Genomic DNA, 17,428 nt, shown 5'->3' with positions numbered 1-17,428 from the left:
GGGGGAACGGGGGGGGGGGGGGGGCTGACGACGAGACGGCCTTCCTACTCAGGGGCTAAGCTCTTTGTTTACCATCATCAGCTCGAGGGTTGTCATGGAGATCCGTGATTCTACGCAGCTGTTTTTGAACAGTCGTCCTTTTGCTTCCTCGCCGTTCCAGTGACGCTGAACAATTCGGACACAGATCCGAAGCTTCCGACGTTTTTTGTCCTGACGCAATGGCAGCTTTGAGGAAATGTGCCCGTCCGTTGGAAGCTCTAAGATCACGGACTGCGAACAAGACCTCTGCTGTTTCGTGGTCTCGGCATTTTTTTCGATGAGGACTTCAAAAAAAAAGTAACTTGCAGCACATTAAAGTGGAACACAATTCATGAGCAACAGCCGACAAATGCGTGTAACGTCACGGGTAGGACACTAGGACCCTGCTTACGAGATTCCCTCAGGTGTTCTGTCATTAGGTTAACATTAGGTTAGGTCAACATGTCAGATTATTCAGCGTCAGGGATGCGAACGGATCTGTTTGGCTTGCCATGTCTTTGGCTTGTGTAGCCTGCAAAAATACCATTGTGCATCCAGGTATGACACCAGTGGCGAGTGACTACTGGTTGTAGATATCTTGAGTTCTAAGTGTAAGCTTGGACCTTAAAACAACTAGGTGTGCAGTGGTAAGAGTCGAAGAGGATTGCCAGGTTAACCTGAATGCAGTTCATTGTTCAGTGTCTTCAGTTACATTGTACAATGGTGCAAAATGTGAGTGGTGAAATGGCTATATGCACCTTCATCTGTGCAGGAGGCCATGTTGACAAGTCTCCCCGACTTGCACTCCTCTCCTCAAATACAAGGAAAAACCCCATGTCATCAAATAAAGACACAATCGTGACAAATCAGTTCTACAGTTAATTCTGCTTGCGCCACCTCTGTAAGGATATCACACTGGGTTAACCTCTGTGTTGCTGAGACACCAACTTGTTCCCCATGACATCAGCTTTCCAACAATACAAAACATGATCATACCGTATTATGGAGAACCTGGGTTTTACATAATGCTGATTCAATCATATGTTTTGCAACTGAGCACTGTCTCTTGATGACACTTGCTGACTCCCTGTCAGCACAGTAAACAGTCTGTTTTCGTTTGGGGTCTGATAAGAGGCAGACTTCTGTGAATTGGCCTACAGAGGTGTTTGGCCAATGACATTAATCCAGCGACACTGAAGCATAGACTGATGAGGAACTACTGCAATCTTTCAGAAACATAAGGGAAATGAAAGTGGCCATACAATTAATTAGCCATTACTTCCATCCATCCATCCATCCATTATCTATACCCACTTATTTGAGCAGGGCCGCGGGGGGTGCTGGAGCCCATCTCAGTGTGCAGTGGGCAAGAGGCAGGAATACACCCTGCACAGGCCGCCAATCTATCTAGCCATTACTTGTTTGTGATAAATAATACCTGCCAGCCAGCAAAGTAATAAATACCTTTTCATGTATTTTTTTAGGAGCTGGGTGAACTTTATGATATTTTTATTAAAACTAACTTTAGTCTGACAGAATGACTTAAAATTTGGGACAGTTCCCTGAGTTTGACTCAGTAAAGAAATACAGGCCACTTTCTTCACACCCCCATTGCCAGACAATAGTCAAGGGTCGATACCCAAGTGTGAACATGTCTGTCTCTCCTCTGGCCCACTATTTAGCATTAATTTACAGGCATTTAGCAGACACTCTTATTCAGAGCGACTTACACGCATTTTACATAGCATTTTACATTGTATCCATACAGCTGGATATATATTGAAGCAATTCAGGTTAAGTACCTTGCTCAAGGGTACAACGGCAGTGTCCTACCCAGGAATTGAACTTATGACCTTTCGGTTACAAGCCCAGTTCCTTACCCACTGTGCTACACTTCTGCCCCAACTGAATGATGGAGGAGGGACATTATTCTCTGATTCTTATTCTTATTCTCACTGCAGGAAAAAAAAATCCAATGAAATTACAATTGCAAATGAAATGTAGTTAAGATCATTTCACTTGCTTTCTTGCAAATTTATGAGCAAATAAAACATTTTTAAAGTTTATTCAGTCTCAATTTCAGTGAAAAACCGAAAATGTGCTGGAGGCGTTTTCGCAGTGGAGTTCTAAATCTGTAATTTCTGTACAATGAGACTTTAAGCTTTTTTTTTTTTTTGTCTTTCTGCAAGTAGGGACAACGCTAAATGATCCTGACTTTTGTAAACAACCCGCTCCCTGTCCTTGATAAATCATGGTCTTCCCAGTCTCCAGTGAGGTCTCGAGAGTCTACTGGTGATCGGCCACCCTGTCTCCATCAACAAGGTCATACAGCTCTCTTATTGGATCGCCTCACGGCCGTGTGGGGGGGAGGGGGGGGGGGGGGCGGGGGAAGCATGAGTTGACGCTGTTTTAGGGATCACATCAGCCAGGAAGTTTCTACACTCCATGACCTTGTGTGAAAAATAACACTGTTGACCATCCCTGAGCTCATGAGGACTGAATAGCAATGTGCTGACTGCTCATTTCACAACAATGTAGCCACTTCATATCAAAAGGTCGACCTCTCTTGCGTCACATGACCGGGCCTTAAGAATGGCTTCTCTAAAAAAAAAAAATTTGCCGAACCTTCTTTATTTGTAGAGGATATGAAGGAGCCCAACCATTTTAAATAGTTTTTTTTTCTTGACAATAGGAATATGTAAATAGTAAATGGACTGCATTTATATAGCGCTTTTATCCGAAGCACTTTACAATTGATGCCTCTCATTCGTCAGAGCAGTTAGGGATTAGGTGTCTTGCTCAAGGACACTTTGACACGCCCAGAGTGGGGTTTGAACCAGCAACCCTCCGACTGTCAGAGAATCGGTCTTACCTCCTGAGCTATGTCGCCCCCGTATGTGGAATGTGTGTTAGAAATATTAACCATCTGGTTTCTCTGACTGTATGTTATACTGTCATTTCACTTCACTAATGTGATTTTACCCAGCCCATATGCTTCCCAGTAGCATTCACAGAGTGTCACTGAACATTGATTTTTTTGTTTTTGCCTGTGTGGACAAACTCTCCTTTTGGTTTTGTCCCATTGTGTTAATTTCTAAAAGAATCGGAAAGAGAAATCAATTGTGTTTATGACATTAGCCAATCAGATTTAAGCATTTTAACGGTTATGGAGAACACGTGTTTTCAGTGAGGTATCAGTGCCCCGACTATAGGCGAAATTCCCCCTCAGATTCCAGCAGCTATGGAACCATTAAAAGCACTATAAATTCTATGCTGTGGAGTCCTTCTCTGTGATAACCTGAAGTCAGAAACATATCCTTTCGAACAACGGAAAGTTGATTCCATGCGCCGTTTTGTTCTAAAATGTATCACCTGAAATTCTTAACGCAACACAGGCGTGAGCTGCGATGCCAAGCACTGCAGCGAGGGGCGCTATAAGCATGTAACAGTAGGATGAGGCCAGTCTTCTTCCATTTGTGCTTTCTTCCACTCAGTCTTTCACAGCTGTCCTGGATCGCCCCCTTGAGGACTCCGAGGTTTATTACTTCTGTAGGGACCAAGCGGCCAAAACCAGACTTCGTTTTTGAAGTTCATTTACTGGTCTTGTTGTTCCTGGTTGCTCACTAGCGCCACTACGGTTGGCTCCAGTATAGGTGTTTTAATATCCGGTTTCCATTTAAGTCTACGGTACAAATGCGGTCAAAATACAAAGTCAGTAATTTTTTCTCATGAGAACAAATAGTCACAATATGTGTATTTTATTTGTCTTGGCACTGTTATAATATTTGTTGTGGACCAATGAGGTACAGTTTGTGTCACTTCCTGATTACTGCAGAGGACTAAGCTACAGTAAGGGCTACAGTCTATGGTCACTGGGGTGGGAGGTGGCGCCTCTTGGCCTTGACATTGCGGCTCCGACCACGGTCCACCTGTGCGAAGTCAGAAAATGCAGGCATCCCATTTCGTAGTGATTTCATTATGGCGTGTGCTATTTACAGCTGCACTAGACGACCATAAAATAATTCTCCTCTTAGGTTTTTCGGTAGCCGAGTCATTTTTACTATTTCCTTTAGCCTACTTAACCAAATAATTAGTTGGCAGAAAGCGTAATCAGCTTGCTATATTTGGTAGTCCAGTAGCCTATGCTAAAACAGTTCGCAACTTCGGCTACCAAGCCATTTGACTAGCTAGCTAACCCTAAACTGCAAATATTCAATCTGTCAAACGTGTTTGACGGCTTGTCAGTCGTGTACATTCCGTAAATGTCTACCTGGGCCATGCTTCACGCATGTGACAAAACTACTATAATCCCGATTTTCTACTTCTGGGGCATCGGACTAAAGTCTTTTGTATTTTGAAATACATGTTACATATTTAAAATGTATTGCTTGTATTTAGTTTACTTAATTGGTTATACTTAGATGGTTTTAATCCATCTTGATATAAAGTCACACGTTCCAGAACTGTTTTTCTGCCACATGATCTTTACAACCACATGACAAAGAAGAACCCTGTTTTTTTGTTAATGTTTATTGGATTATACTAATTTCAGTAACAGTGTGGGTGTACACATCCCTCTTGCATTTTATACAAGAACAACGATAGCCCTTGTTTAATAAAACCCATGCAATAAACACCATAATGCACTCAGCACCGACCACAGCTTAATAAACAATATTATAAAAGCATACCAGGACAGTGTACAATTATTACCAATAAAACTGGTGCACAGATTGCTTGCCTGTGAAGTAATATCTAAATCTTTGTATAACCTAATATCCAGTATCTTAATGTAATCCAATCATTACAACATTGAAGCATTCTGCTCTTCTGCAGTATCTCTGGTAATATTATTTGATGTTTGCCTCTTTTTACACCTGAGGAAATCAAAATGGGGGGGGGGAAGAGAAAAAGATTAAATACTGGAATTTTCCTTAACTGGGCCAAATATCCAAATTGTAAAAGCACGAAAACCATACTCTCCATTTTACCGAACACAGAAACCATCAATTCAGCACACATTCGATCTCAGAGGGTGCAGGAGCACAGCACTAACAGGTGAGGGAGCAGACGCTGTGTTTGTGAGGTGGGGCTGTCGTACCTTTGAATAGACTGCATGTGATTGATGGTCTCAGGAAGAGGTAAACCATGGGTCTCAGGAAGCAGGATGCTAATCAACGCCCCCAAAACACTGAGGCTCCCCATTAACAAGTATGGCAAGGACTTGTAATAGGTTCCTGTATGACAGAGCAAAGGCACTGTCTCACCCAGTCAGGCAAGTAAAATACAACATACAAAATGGTAATTGAAAACTAGATTTAGAGTTTTGGAAGAAACTCCCAGTTTGCATGTGATTGCACTTTTCACTGTATACTGTGATGTACATCTATGCATTGTTAGGTGTGGTACTCCTATGGATAAGGTGCAAAATGGGTTTTCCCTACAGAAACACAAATGATAGAAAATGATGACCAGACAGACAGACAGACAGATAAACAGATAGATAGATAGATATTTACCAACAGCAGTCTTTTCAACAGGCTAATATGTTATCTGTCTGGTCAGCTCTGTCTTGCATTATACTAACTCACTGGACAAGTGATAAAGCTAGACTACTTAGATAGACTTTGTTGCAACAATTCACAAGTAGGCCTAGCTTATGGACTTATGGATAAGGTGCAAAATGGGTTTTCCCTACAGAAACACAAATGATAGAAAATTACGACCAGACAGACAGACAGACCAATAGATAGATAGATAGATAGATAGATAGATAGAATTACCAACAGCAGTCTTTCCAACAGGCTAATATATTATCTGTCTATCTATCTATTATTATACTAACTCACTGGTAGATAAGGCTAGACTACTTAGATAGACATTGTTGCAACAACTTACAAGTAGGCCTAGCTTAGCATTTTTGTGGTCATTGGTGCAGTATTAAGTTTGGAAATATGAATGTACGGTAGTTATGCCTACTGGTAGCTAGTTGCATAACCACCTAGACTATAGCCTATGTTATGTATTATACTGTATTATCTGCAAGGTTATCTCTGTCCTGCATTAGTTTGACGAGAGATACAGCTCAAGGCCAAGCTGATCGCCTTCTCTAGAACTATCAGTAAGGGATACATAATACGTTTTTCTCAAGGGTTACGTCATCAAAGGCTCTGGTTACATCGTAAGAAGTTGTAGAATCAGAGTGACGTCGATCTGTCAACTTCCAGAGGACAGTGAATGCGTTTAGGATTAACCATAGCAACGTCACCACGGTTAATACCAAAAACCAATATCTAACGTTAAATATGCGGATAAAAATAGTTAAATCGGGCTAATATTGTAGTTGCAACACGTTGCATCTAGCTAAGCTTTTTTGTGGGCAGATGTGTAGTATTACATTCGGAAATATTTACATAGACTAGTAGCCTAAACGTTAAGACACTAGTTATGTAGACTATTCTAACGTTAGACTAGAGTACAGTCAAGCGGACTGATAACACTTGACGATACCGATTGCTAAAAGCGCTTTTCATATATCAATACGGTAATCCTATTTTTGAAACTTACGTTGTCAGTCTAGCACCATTACAACTTCGTATTTGATTATTATTAAATAAGCTTGGTAGGCTACTTCGCTTCAAAAACAGAGAAGTCGCCCCTTCAGTTTTTTATGTGTGTCCTATTGGCTTAAAAAGAATAACGTCTATCCTGATTGGCTGAAAAAGGTCAGATTTGGAGTACTGTTAGCAGGGTAATGCATACGAAATGAATGGGATCAGTTCATTTACGATGGCGTTTTTGCATCGTTAATCACTAGAATTAACTGTCATTCGTATCATTAAGATATTGAATAACATATATCCATGGGCGTAGGAGCCATTATAACTGAGGGGAACGTGCCCCCCCCCCACCACTTTTTAGAAACCCTTATTTTGTAGGCAGGGCGCAGTGGTTGCTACCGAGATTCAGTTTGGTGTGTAGGAAAGGCCACGATAGGGCCGAGAGACTGTCCAGTCCAGCCAGAATGTAGACCTTTTGCCAATGAATGATTAACATTGCAGTTCACCAATCCCTGCTTAGAGGCGGTTGGTATAAACGATTTCCTCCGGCGACGGGCATCTAGCTCCGACATTGTCTGCAATGTATAGCTATGGCGAAAAAAACTTTAGCTTCTATAGGTGGTTAAAAACTGCTGTTGCTGGGGAACTTGCAAAACTTGACACGCGCTATACTTAACGTTTGGAAGAGATCGAGTTATTTTTATTCCATTCCCAAAGCCGAAGACAAACTTGGAGGAAAAGTGTCTGTTGTGGATAAAACGTGGACACATGCAGTCAATACATCAGACAAATAGAGCTAGCTACATTTGCATGAAGGTAAGCTATATTCTGGCAATTAATAACATTAGATAATATGTGTGCACAAGCGAGTGTTTGCTGTTCCCGATCTTGCATAATGAGCACTGAGCAAGTTGACTTTTATCAGGAGAAAATGAGTAGACTATAACGTGTAGCTTATGTGTTTGTATATATGTAGCCTACCTGCATTGAGTATGTGTGTGCGTGTGTTTAAAAATATATATATATATTATTGGGCTATTCCCCCCCAATTTTAAATCTGTCAACATATCCACTCATCTAAGGCAGCAACCACTGTCCACAGTTAATTTAGCCAGCTAACTCCTCCACTCGTTGTTGTAATTCAAAGGAGTATCTGTATGCATTCCTGACATAAGCACCTATAAGATTATGCTTTGACTGAAATATGAACAACTGATATTGTGAGGAAAAAGTGGGTAGTAATGTGCTGGTCTCTAATGAGGGAAAATTAGCCTCACAGCAGAAGTGGATTTTCTCATGCGCACAATTCCTCAGCCAGGTGGTAGAACTCATTAGTGAAATAAGCTGGCTGAGTTAATGGGTGGAAGAAACACATTGCAGGACTTTTATTTTTTGACCCCTGCACTTTCCACCTCTGTGAGAGTAGGGGAGGGTCAACAAGTGTCTAACAAGTGAAGAACTAGGAAGAGGTGGAAGAGAGATGCTTATTGGGAGGGGCATTGATGAAAGTGGGGTGCTGACAGAAAGAGGGGAGTTGCTATCGAGACTCACTGACCCAGATAGACAAAGTAGGGTGCAGCAATGCTCCCCAGCCGAGCCGCCATGGAGCAGGCGCACACGGCGGTGTTCCTCAGGACTGTGGGGTACAGCTCTGCCGAGAAGGCATACACGATAGTGAAAGCCACTGTGATCCCAAATTTTCCCACCATCTCCAGAGCAGTAGATAATGAACTTAAATCTGTCAAGTAAAGAGTGACAATAACAATCCAAACCTGTCATGAGGGAAGTGTCATATATGAGGAGTTGAGGACATAATGAACATACTTTCTTATTGATCACTGACTTTTGTTATTGGAGATTCAAAAAACAATGGTTTCTGTTTATCTGACTCCCTCTTGGTGAGACCTACCTCTTGGTATGAGCTGAGCTAATAGTAGTACAGCTCCACCGATGAACAGCATGGCAAAGAGACACAGCCGCCTTGAGCAAGAGCGAAATAGGGCCCATGACAACATGTAGGCTGGGACTTCAACAGCCGCCGAGAGGAAACAGTTCAGATAGCGATCCCCATACAAATTGGAGGTGTTCAATGATACGGCAAAGTACCCGATTGAGATGATCACCCTGGAAAGATGGGGAAGGAGAATTCGTTAAGGCATTTCAGCCGTCAGTCTTCAACATTTGGATAAAAGTAGGTCAACATTAAAGCGAATCGATTGCTCTTGGCTTTGAGCTGCCTCACGTGTTTTGCGTTATGAGGTCAGGGTTTCATGACACTCACCACACGGAGCTCAGCATGATTGTGATCCAGCGGATGTTGTTGGACTTCACAAGATCACAGATGGTGTGGCGTTTAAATTTTTCCATATCGTTTTCTACCTATGGCAACACATGTCACAATAAACGTATTTGCTTTAACCACAGTAACCCAGTTCAACTCAGTCCAAAGCAATACAAACTGTGTAAACTATACAACATCTGTGCACTTGTGGGGCTGATTTGAGTAAATGGAGTACAGAGAAGTAACATTTATCATTACATGGAGACTGAGGTTCTCATTTGCGTACAGTCAGAACTTATCCACATCTGTGTTGAAGAGACCTTATGTGAGAACAGTGAGAAGGACAGCCAGTCTAGCATAAGGCCGTTAGCCTGTCTTCACAATCATTGGCAGGCAGCCTCAAGCTTTGCAGAACTGTGCCCACAAGCACCTGGACTCGGGCCTGAGCACATCATCACCATCAACTATTAAGGCTTGGGTTCATTCAGTGTTTGCTTTCACTTGTGTCAATAGAAAACATTACAACTTAGTCTGCTTACCCTAGGAACTGCACTCAGGGAAGGAACTTGGCAATGACTTCCAAGTGCAACTGTGTTTTTTATGGAATGAATAGAATGACATGCATTGAACTGTAATTTAAATCATTTTAAGTGAACTATATATGAAAGTCCCTTCTGGAACTCAGAGGATAATAATGTTATGTATGCTTGATTGACAATGCGAACAGTTCACATTACATAAAAGCACATTACGCCTCAGTGAGCACCTGCACTGTGCAGTATGTAACCCAACTTAATTAGTGGTAATTCCTCAGATGTCTACACAGCAGTGAACATAATCAAGTCGACCCTGCGCTGTGACCCATATATCCTATTTCCTTGTTTGTGTTCTGTTTAAACTGTACAAAGAACTTGCCTTTCTTTAACAAGCAACACAGTAAATGAAACATTTGTCATTTATTCTTTGAAGATGTGATAACTGTTAAATTATGTGTTGCACCTTATATGGTTTTGTATTAGATTATTTGCATGAGACTGTCTCAAATGGAAGGAAGCTGCACTAGAAGGCAGCATTCGAAGGCATCATTTTCACTATTTTGTCCTTCCAAGGCATATCCCAAAGCAAAGTCATCAAAAAATGAATTCCTCTAAGGCATTTTATTTCATTAAATTTTAAGGCAGCATATTCAACATGTAGGATATCCCATAGGTCTTGATTACTTCAGGCATCTTAGTTCTTCCGTTAAAATAATGTCAACTGAAAATGATCTAACCAAACATAGATCAGGATAGCCACATCAATAAAAGAACTACAACCACCAACACGGGACCACCACCAACATCACCAGCAGGCTGGGCAGTAGGATCTACCAATCACCAGCGGTGAAAAATATGACCTGGGAAACACTCGGTCCAACTCTGCATCAATAGATGCAGCGGATAATGGAAGAATGGGAAACATTGCCTTTCACTGGTACAATTAACAGAAGTGGATTAAGTAGGTCTATATTAACATTAACAAAGATTCTGTCTTTGGCAAGTCCTGCTGGCATTTTGGAGATACTGGTGGGAGAGAAAGATTTGAAATATGGGATGCTGTAATCGAGAATACTACAACTCTAAAATAATATAATTGTCCAAACATGGCAACATACTGAAAACATTTTTAAAAGGGACGTCTATTTTATTATGGAACGTCTACATAGACCTTAGTTTGGAGACCCCCTGAGCTCTACAACCAAAATGAAAATGAAATTTTAAAGGGTCCTGTGATGGAATACAGTCAATTCCAACTGTGGAGACATTTGTATGGTAAAGGTAAAATTAGGAGGACCTGGAGAGGTGCAAAGATGACCTCCGGGGCTGTGATTCCATTCTTCCGGGCAGCACCTCTCAAAATGGCCTCTGCCTCCTCCACCCGGCCCTGAGAGAGAAGCCACCGGGGGGACTCCGGGACTAACCTGTCCCAACACAAAGTCAGCCTGCATTGGAGGGGGATTTTCAAGGTGTGGTTCTGTAAGGGTATTGAAGGAAAATGCCTGCAGTTCCACTCCTTGAGTTGAGAGTCTAGAGCTTATTTAAAATCAGCATTGGGAGAACTCACCGACTAGGTGGCAAGAATATAACATCAGACTGCGTGTACTTTGGTTTTAATTGTACTGGACTCGATTAACATATGAATACATTTGAAACGGCTAAGGACTACTGACATGTCAAAGCTGTTTGAAGTAAAATTTCGTAGTGCTAGGCTATATATCTTCTGAAAAAATGAGCAGAATTCAAAAACAGTTACATCGCTGTAACCGGTTACACAACCCCCAATTGCTGTTCATTGTACTGCACGTTTATCATCAGAACACTGCCTCGTAACAAAGCCAGCTATCAATGGTTGGACACTTGCAGTCTGTGGTTACGGTTTTGATCAGATGCTTTCCTTTTAAATGGGAGTGCACTGTTGTTGTTGACTTCTGGTTTGGTAACTTAGTGTTCCACAATTTGAATTTTGCCTTCTTTGTCATTCATTTTCCCAAAGAAGTTCCTTGTGGAACTTTTACCTTGCTGTGCCATTCTTTCCATGTCTTAGCTAGGGTCCAGCAGTATTTCAATAGTAATGCAGTGTAGGGCATTTAAATACCCACCAGATGGCAGTGTGGACCATATACTGATTACCCCTTACACAGTAGGCTACCATAGTATATAGCTCCATATCTGTGGTTCTGTACACCATGTAAAAAGATAGACTATGCAGCCTTGGGATGCTATTCAGAGGTTTGGATGTGCGTGACCTAGTGGAATATTAGAAAATTCTAACTTGCCCCTATCAGACAGTAGGTCTGCTTTAGGCACCCAGGAAAATGTGGGGGAGGGAGAGGCAGACTCACCCTTGAACAGGCAGTCACAACTAGAGCTTGTATGCGTCACATTGTCCTGTTCCCAAAATTAAAACTAATAAAATACAAATGCAACGGCGTGTAACAGAATTCTCCCACAACAGTTTGACAAAACAAAGACTGGTCCGCTGCTTAGTTCTGTTCAAAAGACACTGAAATTCTTTGAATGCAATGCTTCTGTCTGAGAAGAGCGTTTGTATTCCGAGAGTAACAGATTCTCAAATGATGGCCAAGATTCACCTGAATGGCATGTGCGTTCAGTATATATTTACATGCAAAAGCCGTGCTGTGATTCTTGAACTACAGGGGTATATCGCACACACCTACCTCCAAACGGGGAAAAAGAAAACTCCTGGGACCGCTATGGCGACCACCAGCATTCTCCAGTCTCTGATGAAGAAGGCCATCAGGGGAAGCATCATGTAGCCGAAGGCAAAAAACATGCACACTCCCGCAGTGGAGAATATGACCCGAATGCGTGCACTCAAAATTTCTGTTCCTATGGACAAGATTTAAAGAGACCAGGAAGACAATTTCAGAGAAGATATAAGCAGCCTCTTGTGTACATGCATCGCTGAAACAAAGCCAAGGGGTAATGTGAACATTAGTAAGCTCGTATAATGTTTATAAACGGATCACCCCTAATTTTGAAATGCGAGTGTTGTGTGAGGAATGACCTCTATCCCACCCAGTCCCAATGAGCAAATGCACTTACTGCACCTGTAAACCAGTGTGAATATTTTACACACTGCAGGCTCTGCGGGACTACACCACAGGCACCTCATTTATCAAACTTAAAATCTCATTCAGACTGGAGCGTATGATCAAGTCCCAGGATTCATAAATCAATTATCCTGTAAATGTGCACACAAGCTCAAGTTCCTGCCCCTTCAGGTAAAGAAATGCTTCCCTGTGCTCTCCCAAATTAATAGTCAAGTAGTCAGTAATAGTCAGTAAAGCTGGGCATTACTAATTGGTGGAGGGAGCCATGTAAAAATGTTGTAGACAAAATGACTGCCAGATGGGAAAATATTTCACAATTATATAGCAGTTTAGTTGACAAACAACATATACTGTTGATGGAAATGGCAGCACAGACTCATAATTACCTAGCACAAACGCTGCGACGTAGTTAGAAATTAGTCCTAAACCAACGACAAAGAAAAGCGCGGAGAACATAAGCCAGGACGTGGAGAAAATCTGGAAGAACGAGAACGCTGTCTGAACCCCCATTGTTGCAAACAGAACGATTTTCCTCCCAAACCTAAAAAAACATGCACACACAAAAACAGTCAAAACAGCCTTAGGGAGAATGCACATTGTAACTATTTTCAAGTATTCCCTTTATTCAGAGAATACTTCCAACGTATACTGAAACGTGTTTTGCACTTTAAAAGGCTCTTTTTTGTTTTTGTTCCAAGATTTTCTGAGAACTTGAAAATACCTAGATATGAAACTAGTCTAAAGGGCATGACAGGTTTCCATTTACTAGAAAGATGAGAGATTAACTTGTGAGACTGGGTGTGTCCAATAGAGATAGTGAGTGAGTGTTACATTACATTACATTACAGGCATTTAGCAGACGCTCTTATCCAGAGCGACATACAACAAGTGCATTAGTTCAAGGTGCAGAGGTGCAAAAGAAACACACTAGAGTGAAGTGTTACCTGTCAGACAGTTGTCCAGAAAGGAAGGATCCAGTTAACACTCCAAAGAAATACATGGAGCTGGTCATGGGGACCTTCCACGCATCATTACACACCAGATCCCACTGAGGAGATGGCACATGTTTACTGCACAAGTTAGACACTTACTACATGTTGTTATGCTTTTCATTTAATTAGTGAAAACACTTGTGCTGGCAATGTGCAGTGACAATGTAGGATTATTTTGGACAGTACATTTTGCAACTAGGTTTGGGCACTGTGGTAGTAAAGCTTTTGCCTACTTTGGCTAAACTGCCAAAACAAATTTGATGCAATGGCCTGGCAATATGTAAGGTCTCAATGCCCACATTTCTGGATTTTCAGCGAATAAACCGTTGTAGATATTCCTGAGCACTTGTAATTTTTTTTAAACCTTTGGTTGTCCAAAGAATCAGCTGGCTTTGTGACATATTTTAAGTAAATTACAGCCTACAGCAACTACATGGGAACTAAAAATCAGTGTTCTGTCCACCCACTGTAATATTACAAATGATAGTTTCCATTGACACTGTAAATTGGCATGGTCCTTATGTGTAGGTTTTAAAAAATGAAATTGGGGTTGAATGTACTGTAGCATCATTATAAATGAATGGTAAAAACAAACTGAATCAGGTCATATGTGTGGTAAAATACAATTTGGATCTGTAACTTAAGTATTTTGGATGCTTAGTGGGCCAAGCAGCAAAACTTCTGAAATCTTTGTCTATTTCTTAGTTTTATTTATTATTTTTCTGTGTTTTTTAAGTTCTAGTTCCATTTTCTTGTTTCTAGTTCTTGTTCCATTTTTACCAAACTTTGCAATTTGGTAGAGGGCCACGCCAAACAATGATTGAGCAATTTTGGCCTTGATTGGCCACTTACAGCAAAACCTGAAAGTGCAAACTTTTATGGGCTATAATTACTAAACCCTTTTGACCTGAAATCAAAATTATTTTTGCCTAGACTCCTCTCCTCTCATAAAACAAATTCATCAATACCCCCAAAAAGTGAATGTGCTTAGATTTTCCACCATTTAGAATTTTTTGAAAAACCATTACAGTCTCTCAATCTAATCTAATAAAACAAACAGAGTAACAAATGGTTAACAGTTCAGATATAACTTTTCTTCACACAGAATTCTGTGCCGAAACAGCCAGTCATTTGGTGCCAATTGGTCTTATGGTGACACTACAGCAGTCTTTTGAATTTTCAATAATTCAAAATTGATAAGTCCTGCACTGTTTGATTTAGGGATATGAAGCCAAATCCAGATGATCACCCTGTGCATTGGCAACTCCATCCTGAGACTAACACTAAAGAATTGGCCCGGGTAAACCACAGGACTGTGTTATGGAGCTAAACAAATTTTATAAATGAAAAATTTCACTAAAATGCTATTTTTAGGAGACATTTGATATTTGCTACATTTATTTATGACTTTGAGGCCTTGGCCCCCTTAATTGCTGCTTGCAGCAATATTATGTTTTGTGTTTTGACGTGTCCATGAGTGAGCTTCATACTTACATACTTATACACATGAACCGTCAATCACATGCAATCACGTTTTGCTATCAAAATCGTACTGGCAGAAGACAACTGTACACATCAGGAGTTGTGTCGTCCTGAATCTATGCCTACACACAGCAAAGTACTAGTCTCATTTAGTAACCAGGTTTATATTTCCAATCACAGTTGGCTGGCAGCTGCTGAGGAAGGTGAACTCTGCTCAGCACCTGATTATAACCATCTAACCTGTCCAGATTTTTTGACTGCGCACTTGTTTCTAACGTTTCACTTTTATATTATGACAAGATAAGCTCCTGTCACACAATGAACCGTTCGGTGTTAATTCAGCTCTTAACAGATAACATTCGGTCCCACATTCCAGAGTGACTTAGTAGATATGTGCACTCGCAAAACCTGTCGTTCCTTTCAGCTAGGAGATAAAGTTCCCTGGCGTCGGATATATTTGGGAAAGCAGCCGTAATTAACGGTTGGCAAGGCATGCAAAGAATGGTTTCGAACCTAAATGTGACTTCACTTAATGTAGCTTAGGTGTAGCTCTACTTTATTAAGTTATTTAGGAATTAATTAATGAATGAACGACTGCAAAGACAATATGCGATTAAGCAGGTGACAGTTACTACGATTCGTACTTTTCACTATATGGATATTAAATTTAAATCGAATAAAACGCGTTAGTATGCAAACTGCGGACAGCGAAACTACCCCATTCAAGAAATGCAATTCTGCGATGCCTTTTCAGAGATCGCTCAGCATAAGTTGCGTTTGTTGACTTACCTCGGACACGATAGTTGAAATATACATTTCTCTGTCGTATTCCCAACCATCCTTACAACTTTCTTGTTCTAGTTCTGTAATGTTCACGTCTACTCCAGGTACGTATCCATTGTCTGAAAGAAGTTTTATTACGTCCAGTTTGTATCGGGTGCATTTGCTATAGCGCATCACCCCATTTGCATCTTCCAGCGGAATAGAATGGTTTCTCCATTCGGCGCTAATATTGGCGTTTGAGGGTATTACGCAGTGGTGCGGTGGCGTGTCGGCGATGAATACCATAGACAAACCTGTCAATCCGTTGGGAATTACGCTCAAACAGAGGAGTAACGTGATCAGTTTTTGGAAAGGTCCCCATTCTCCCATAAATTTGATAAAGTCATCGTAGTCTGTCACGTGCATTGTAAATTCAAATGAGCGCAGAGTCGGACAGAACTGAGATACTAAGTCCAGCAGCGGCTTTTATAACACCCTCTAGCAACAAGTTTATCGCTTTACAAGGGTGGCCAGAATTCCATCCTTGACCTGAACAGTCTGGTTTCTAAACCAGCGCTACCTGCCGGAGGCCAATTCTTTCCTGTAGTCTTGCATTAGTTAAGCATAATGTAAAGATGATCATCATTAATTGGACCAAGCAAAATATATCTAGGGTTCCTGCCCCAGCAATTGGAGTCCAATGACGCCCCTTATGAATTCTGTATAAACTGACTTAATTAGCAGCCACATCAGACGTTTCTGCTTGTTGAGCTGTGGAAAGCCATATGATTATGTGATAGGCACAGTGCGAACAACGTTTTCATTATATAATCACGTGTGCTTTTACATTGGTTTTTGAGTGACGCTATTCTTCCGTGTGTGATTTTACCTCACTTGTTTCGAATTGATCACGGTATCGCGTAGTGGGTAACATGAAACTGCATGGGAGTTTACTGGTTAATCTTAAACTCTGCTGGTTTACTATTAGACGACCCTGATGTTTATTCCATTGCACTTTGTGTTTTAGTACTTGGTCTACTGTTGTAATGTTTTAGGACTGTTGTGGTGTTTTTATCAATTGTCTTTCATTTGAATCCCCCCCCAGAATACTAAGTTGCCGTGCGGTGTTTTGCAATGTACATCCTGTAAAATGTGTGTTTTGTTTCTCTTTGTTAATATGGGACACAGCACTGAGGGCTATTAAAATAATCTGTGTGATGTTTGGTTAAACCTTAGTCCAAAGAGGGCTCCCACCTCTATGCAGTTAACTGGGAGTCGTGTGATTGGAGTACATTTGGGAACATGTAGTTGGGACTTCACACACTGTAACCACTAGCTACAATAACTGTTTGAGGCCTGTTTTTCATAAAGGCTGCTTTAGACTCTGGTGCGTGTAAATACTTTGTCAATTATTCCCCATTCACAGGGCATTGCTGCAAAAGAGCATGTGTGCTCAGTCAACCTACTCTGCATAAATAAACATTAATAAATTAAAAAAATTGTCATCAGAGCTTTAGTAATCCGCAGAACATTGTACCTGCACCTCTACAAAGGCTGTGCTCTCTGTCCTTCTGTTTAATCCTTCCACACAACATCTCCACCCCTGCTCTCTACATTGAAGATGGGCTCTTCACTTTCCATCCCTTTCTTCCCCAAATGCATTTCTTTCTGCTTTTTTTTTTTCTTTTTTAAACAAAAACGAACAGTGTTTTTCTTCCAC

The 17,428-nt window shown here is 41.1% G+C and overlaps 2 protein-coding genes across 6 annotated transcripts in view; one reads left to right on the top strand and one right to left on the bottom strand.

Annotated features, from left to right (window-relative positions):
- Positions 1-4,530: 4,530 nt before the first annotated feature.
- On the bottom strand, positions 4,531-16,436 carry LOC118236700 (solute carrier family 22 member 5-like). The gene is made up of 10 exons (XM_035435271.1): positions 15,736-16,436; positions 13,417-13,520; positions 12,859-13,013; positions 12,077-12,248; positions 10,693-10,819; positions 8,860-8,957; positions 8,488-8,702; positions 8,134-8,316; positions 5,120-5,255; positions 4,531-4,895 (listed from the first exon to the last, which is right to left on the bottom strand). Exons 1-10 carry the CDS (start codon positions 16,132-16,134, stop codon positions 4,823-4,825), a joined length of 1,662 nt encoding a protein of 553 aa, XP_035291162.1. The 5' UTR covers positions 16,135-16,436; the 3' UTR covers positions 4,531-4,822.
- LOC118236697 (solute carrier family 22 member 5-like) overlaps positions 6,304-17,428 on the top strand; it is a 45,890-nt gene continuing 34,765 nt past the window's right edge. For 3 of the 5 annotated variants that reach the window (XM_035435269.1, XM_035435268.1, XM_035435267.1), the window contains exon 1: positions 6,306-7,394. The gene's annotated coding sequence lies outside the window, so the exon portion shown is untranslated. Of the gene's footprint in view, positions 7,395-17,428 lie in introns of all 5 variants that reach the window. The other 2 variants (XM_035435266.1, XM_035435265.1) reach the window with 2 other exon arrangements.

This window comes from Anguilla anguilla, chromosome 9 (genome assembly GCF_013347855.1).
Source record: "Anguilla anguilla isolate fAngAng1 chromosome 9, fAngAng1.pri, whole genome shotgun sequence".
In the NCBI taxonomy this organism is placed as follows: Eukaryota; Metazoa; Chordata; class Actinopteri; order Anguilliformes; family Anguillidae; genus Anguilla; species Anguilla anguilla.
The sequence above is the reverse complement of the archived record's forward strand: the minus strand, read 5'-3'. Positions and strand labels throughout refer to the sequence as shown.